General features: G+C 41.6%; 1 protein-coding gene across 1 annotated transcript; it reads left to right on the top strand.

The window, feature by feature from the left end:
* The first annotated feature begins 763 nt into the window (after positions 1–763).
* aldob (aldolase b, fructose-bisphosphate) lies at positions 764–6,165 on the top strand. Its single transcript, XM_084132653.1, has 9 exons — positions 764–1,078; positions 1,744–1,856; positions 2,065–2,276; positions 2,438–2,492; positions 2,592–2,752; positions 2,917–3,000; positions 5,395–5,569; positions 5,656–5,855; positions 5,972–6,165. Exons 2-9 carry the CDS (start codon positions 1,745–1,747, stop codon positions 6,065–6,067), a joined length of 1,095 nt encoding a protein of 364 aa, XP_083988779.1. The 5' UTR covers positions 764–1,078; position 1,744; the 3' UTR covers positions 6,068–6,165.
* Positions 6,166–6,197: the final 32 nt, after the last annotated feature.

Below are 6,197 nucleotides of genomic sequence, written 5' to 3'. Positions count from 1 at the left end.
TCATGCTGCAAGTTTATCACTGGCCTCACTCCTCGAACCCTTTCATCAGACCATGTCTTGTCTGTTTGCCAAAATGATTTCATCGACTGCTCTTGATGTAATTCTCTGTGTTTGACTGACGTCACAACAATCAGACAACTTTGTTAACCACACTCATCCAGCACACACACACACACACACACACACATGTTGGGTTTTCATGTTTTATGGGGACTCTCCATAGACATAGAAAAATATGCATTTTTACCTTTCCAAAACACATAATTTAGTATGATTAATAAGATTTTTTTCCTCATGGGGACCAAAAAATGTCCCCACAAGGAAAAGTATTTAGGATATTGTAAACTTTGTGGGGACAGTTTTTGTGTAGGCCACATGCACACACACAAAGTAGCCTAATTATTTGAGTAGCCTAGCCTATGGCATTTTGGGTATTTTATGTTTAGTGTATAATTTACATAAGGTGCCAACTGAGGAAATGTTTGTGAAAGTTTGAAGTAGGCTATGTGAAAACAGCATGCGTTTTATAGTTCAAAAGCATCAAATGAATGCTCTATTTAGAGTTCCCACTTCAGGCTCCTCTGCACATCCAAAACACAGTTCAGAGAACACCCTGTCTGTGTCGACCTACAAAGTGAACATGATTGAGAAGGACAATGCGGAAAGAACCTGAAAATCAACTTCATCTCAGAACTCGTGTTTCGCAACCCTGTGCTTCACAGTTCATCCATGGCTTTCCAAATATTTTGCGAAATAATTTAAAATATGTGTATTACACTAAGAGTAAGGATGGGTGTAGCCAGGCCCATTATGGACATTTTGGAGTTAAAAGCCTTCTTCCAAAGTCGACATAGGCAGATATTTTCACACACCCGTCCAATCTTCCAGCCAATGGCGTCCCCGGAGTCTGAGCACGCCCGCTCGCATCACTCCTGTCCGGCCTCTGCGCTCGCCTCTTATAAATACACACTTGTTGCAATCGCTCGGTCCCGATTCATTCAGATCCATCGGCGTCAGCGAGGAGAGACCACTTCATCCACTCACACACAGTAGTGCTACTTCCCTGCAGACTTATCAAGTAAGGATGGCGTTCGACCTTTAAACTCTTTTAGTTGTATTGTCATCGCATCTTGCGAAATTAGTCTTAATATTAATTTCATTAAGTATAATATGCCTAGTTTGGAAAGGTATACTTATAAATAAACGTATGCTTTGAAACGTTAACATGCAGTTGTTCTCGTGCAGATATGCAATACTGTCGCTACATATTTAAGTTCTGCTCTTTAATTTATGTCATGAAACACATTAGCAAAAATCCCTGTTTGGTTTGGTTTGACAGTGCAGAATGATCTACTGAATCAACGCAGGCTATGCATTTTGCAATTTATCCACGCGTGGCATTTTCGTGCACTGCGAAAAAGGGAGGCAATTCATAACTTTAATAAATACACAGGGTGTAAAAGACAGTGTTGTGCAGTTCTTCATGATACTGCACCACGAATGTGTGAAACTTTTTGCACATAATCGCAAAGAAAACTGCAAAATGTCCAGGTCTATTGTGAACCCTGGACTTGTTTGTTCAGTGGGAGGAGCCAGTGTGTGTTTCTCTCTGGACTAAAGTTCAACAGTCAGGCCAAATATTTACAGATAAGAGTGCATAACCCAGTGAACCGAATAACAGAAGTTCTGTAAATTATGGGTTTAGTATTTTAGCTAATAACATACATCTGCTCCTCTTGCCAGCATGACGCATCAGTTTCCAGCTCTCTCTACGGAGCAGAAGAAGGAGCTTGGCACAATTGCCCAGCGCATTGTGGCAACTGGAAAAGGCATCTTGGCTGCAGATGAGTCCACAGGTAGGAATGTGTGGCATATTGCATTTAATAGAGTACCAGCTTTATGCAAAATGCCTTAATTGATCAACAAGAAGTTATGAATGTGCTTCAACTGTCACTATACATGGTTATTAACAGTGTTATGTGTTTACTCTGTCAGCTTGAAGATATAGTGATAATGAAATGTATCGCTCTCCAGATGTTCTTAGATGTTTGTTTCACATTCTAGGCACCATGGCGAAGCGTTTTCAGAAGATAAATGTGGAGAACACTGAAGAGAACCGTCGTAGTTATCGCGACCTCCTCTTCTCTGTAGACGCTTCTATCTCTGAAAATATTGGTGGCGTCATCTTTTTCCATGAAACACTGTACCAGAAATCAGACAAAGGAGTTCTGTTTCCAAAAGTCATCAAGGATAAGGGCATTGTAGTTGGTATCAAGGTGAGCTTTCGGTGCATTTCGGAAGATATTTTCCAAAACATAGTTTGGATGCATTTATTCATGATGTAGCAACCGAAGGATTTAAACACAACACACTAGGTCTTCTCATTAATCTTGGCATTAATGTTATGAATGAAAGTTTTGTGTTTTTGTGCATAAAGGTGGACAAAGGCACAGCAGGCCTGGGCGGTACAGATGGAGAGACAACCACACAGGGTAACTTTCTTCCTCAAATACTTCTTAACATGACATTTATCTATCCTGACTTGTATCCATTTTAAAGGAAGCTATTTTTGCCTGATCTGTTTCACTCAGGGTTGGATGGTCTGTCTGAACGCTGTGCCCAGTACAAGAAGGATGGTTGTGACTTTGCCAAGTGGCGTTGTGTACTTAAGATCTCTGACAGCTGCCCCTCTGCTCTCGCAATAGCTGAAAACGCTAACGTTCTTGCCAGATATGCCAGCATTTGTCAACAGGTATGTCTAAACAGAATGTGGCTGGCTCATGGAATCCTATTTATTGTTCATAAACAGCCTTTACATGACTCTGAACAGTTGATAGTGTGCCAGTACTATTTATTTTGTTTCCAAACTGTATATAGGATCTTTTCTTCTGATTAATTCTTCCTCAATTCCTTTAGAATGGCTTGGTTCCCATTGTAGAGCCTGAGATCCTCCCAGACGGAGATCATGATCTGCAACGGTGCCAGTACGCCACTGAGAAGGTAAGCTTCCTTCCAGAATAAACATGGGTTAGTTCACCCAAAAAATGAAAATTCTGTCATTAATTACTCGCCCTCATGTCGTTCCAAACCTGTAAGACTTTAGTTCATCTTCGGAACACAAATTAAGATCTTGTTGATGAAATCCAAGAGGTTTCTGAACCACCCATTGGCTGCAACGTCATTGCAACTTTCAAGGCCCAGAAAGGTAGTGAAGACATTGTTTAAAATAGTCCATGTGACTACAGTGGTTCAACCTTAAAGGTCCCGTATTATGCCCCTTTTCACAAGATGTAAAATAAGTCTCTGATGTCCCCAGAGTGTGTATGTGAAGTTTCAGCTCAAAATACCCAACAGATCATTTTTTACAGCATGTTTAAATTGTCATTTTTTGGGGCACAGAAAAACGAAAAACGCGCTGTTTTAGTGTGTGCCCTTTAAATGCAAATAAGCTGCTGCTGGACGACCCAGGGGGCGGAGCTTCATGAGCTCACGCTCAGTCTCTCAGGGCAATTTCATCTCACGGAATGATGATAATATCAGAAACTCTCAGTAACGGTGTTCATTTCCAGTCGGACAATAATGCCTACAGAGTCAGAGTGCTGTATGGAGATGAAACAGGTATAGTTTAGTAGTTTAATTACGGTTATTATAACGTATTTGTCATCTGCTTGTATGTATCCATTATTTATTAAAAGCCTACAAGTCTGCTGTCTGAATGATGATCAAACATATACTGATGAGTTTAATAAAGTTTATTGTACATCACACAAAAGATGAAGCGTCAGTTTTACTTCAGAAAATCACCGTAAGAGCTGAGTAAACACAGTAAGTTATAAGAAGTGCGCAAGTACATAAACGAATTTCGGTAGAGTTGAGGGAGCATTTCTGTGGGCGGAGGTTAGTCAAAAAACGGTTCTAGTGATGTCATTAAAGAAGGAAGTAGAGGGATGTAGTCCAAACGGGCCGTTCGATGTAGGCGACTTCTGTTAAATAAAATATCTCGCTTGGCATTGAACTTTGAGCTTTATAATTTTACAGATATTATTTATACTCTAACAACAACATTACACACTAACTAAAGTTTGAAACATGGGATCACGAAGAACGGGACCTTTAATGTTATGAGGTGACGAGAATACTTGTGAAAAAAACAACAAAAATAACGACTTTATTCGACAATCTCTTCTCTTCCACGTCATTCTGCTGCGCTATTTACGTAGTAAACAGTGCAGGGCTTCCTGGTTCTACGTCAGAACGCCGACTCACTATTGATACTTTGCAGTCACGTGACTACCACGGATACCTGGCGGGCAACAAACGGGTATTTTCAACGTTGAGTCCTGTAGTTCCAGGACTTTCTAGTAGCTATCAACTGTTAGCGAGCTAGCTGCATAACTATGGACTAGGATTAACTCCAAGGTAGCTAAATTGTGTAAAGCAGACAAGTTTTTTTAAGATAATCGAGCAGTAATAATTCCTCCGTAAATAATCTAGCTCTACTGTTGGGTCATCTCTGGTTCTCATTGAAAATCATAGATATCGCAAACCTCAAAACAACCTATCACACACTTCTGTTATTGTTAGCAAAAGACGACAGCTGTTACTGTGCATTCACACCGCCACCGGCGAGAGCGTCAAAGTGCCCAGAAATCATTCATTTTCAATGAACTTTGCCGCTCACGCCGGCGGCGGTGTGAACGCACAGTTAGTCTAGCTTAGACTCATAACACAAACAGCTGACTCGCCGAACCAGCTGGTGAATACTGGTGGTGTTGATTGACAAAACTACAGTAACTTAAAGACACGATTAATTACATGATCATACACCCATTGTATTCAAACAAATGTTGAAATTACCTTTGATGGTAATGCACAGACGTGTGTATACTGTGAAGGTTGCTTATCTCATCTGCGGTTAATGCATCCAATTGCACAACAACTATCTGGCATGTCGTTTACACCTCAAAACACCAACTTTTGTATAGTAAAACTGGCAACCCTTGATTAGTTTACTGGGTTTCGTTGCTGGAGAACGACGTTCTTGCCCGCCAGCCAGTACTTATGACGTCACGTGCAAAGTATCAATTGGCCGACGCTGGTCACATGAGCACCACGACACATGCGTGTGATGCTGACGCAGGAGCTAGCCAATAGTGAGTCGGCGTTCTGACGTAGAATAAAGTCATTATTATTGTTGTTGGGTGGTTCAGAAACCTCTCGGATTTCATCAAAAATATCTTCATTTGTTTTCCAAAGATGAACGAAGGTCTTATGGGTTTGGAACAAACATGAGGGCGAGTAATTAATGACAGAATTGTTGGGTGAACTAACCCTTTAAAGCAGAGCAATTCCAAATGATCCATTAAAAATAACTCCCAACAAATTGCAACCAAGGTCCTGGCGGCTGTGTACAAGGCTCTCTCTGACCACCACGTGTATCTGGAGGGAACTCTGCTCAAACCAAACATGGTCACTGCTGGACACTCCTGCACCAAGAAGTACACCCCTCAGGAGGTTGCCATGGCAACAGTCACTGCTCTCAGACGCACTGTCCCGGCTGCTGTACCAGGTACGTCAGTCCTCGCCCGGTCAACTAGAGGACGGCCTCCATTTAAGTGCTCTTCAAACGTTCAACATCTCTCTTCTGGTTCTCAGGCATCTGCTTCCTCTCTGGTGGTCAAAGTGAGGAGGAGGCCTCTCTGAATCTGAATGCCATGAACCAGCTTCCCCTGAACAGACCCTGGAAGCTGAGCTTCTCTTATGGCCGTGCTCTCCAGGCCTCGGCTCTTGCTGCATGGAAGGGACAAGCGGCGAACAAGAAGGCTGGACAGGATGCCTTCGTCACACGTGCCAAGGTAACCAATGTCACACTTAAAATACTGTATGTGGGCAATATTGTGTTGTCAGTTTATAGGCCTACCATATTAAATAAAGCGGCATTTCTTGATTAATTTTTTTGTTTCCTTTTCAGATCAATAGTCTTGCATCAAAAGGCGAATACAAGCCCTCAGGCCAGGCTGACCAAGCATCTAAACAGTCCCTCTTTACCGCCAGCTATGTCTACTAAACTCAACAACAAACAACTGCAACTTGTTCTGGACAATGCAAAATTTACATGCATAGATTGTTCTGTGATTTATCAATAAAATAGCTATGAAACTGAAACGTTCTAGCATATATTTCTTAGTAACCAAAAC

The sequence above is a fragment of the Abramis brama genome (assembly GCF_963993115.1).
Source record: "Abramis brama genome assembly, chromosome: 13".
In the NCBI taxonomy this organism is placed as follows: domain Eukaryota; kingdom Metazoa; phylum Chordata; class Actinopteri; order Cypriniformes; family Leuciscidae; genus Abramis; species Abramis brama.
The sequence above is the reverse complement of the archived record's forward strand: the minus strand, read 5'-3'. Positions and strand labels throughout refer to the sequence as shown.

Bases quoted from the DNA above. Each gene is read 5' to 3' on its own strand.
- aldob (XM_084132653.1), top strand. From the start codon at position 1,745: ATGACGCATCAGTTTCCAGCTCTCTCTACGGAGCAGAAGAAGGAGCTT. The intron at 1,857-2,064 runs GTAGGAATGTGT...TTCACATTCTAG, and splicing joins GGCTGCAGATGAGTCCACAG to GCACCATGGCGAAGCGTTTT. The intron at 5,856-5,971 runs GTAACCAATGTC...TTTCCTTTTCAG, and splicing joins CCTTCGTCACACGTGCCAAG to ATCAATAGTCTTGCATCAAA.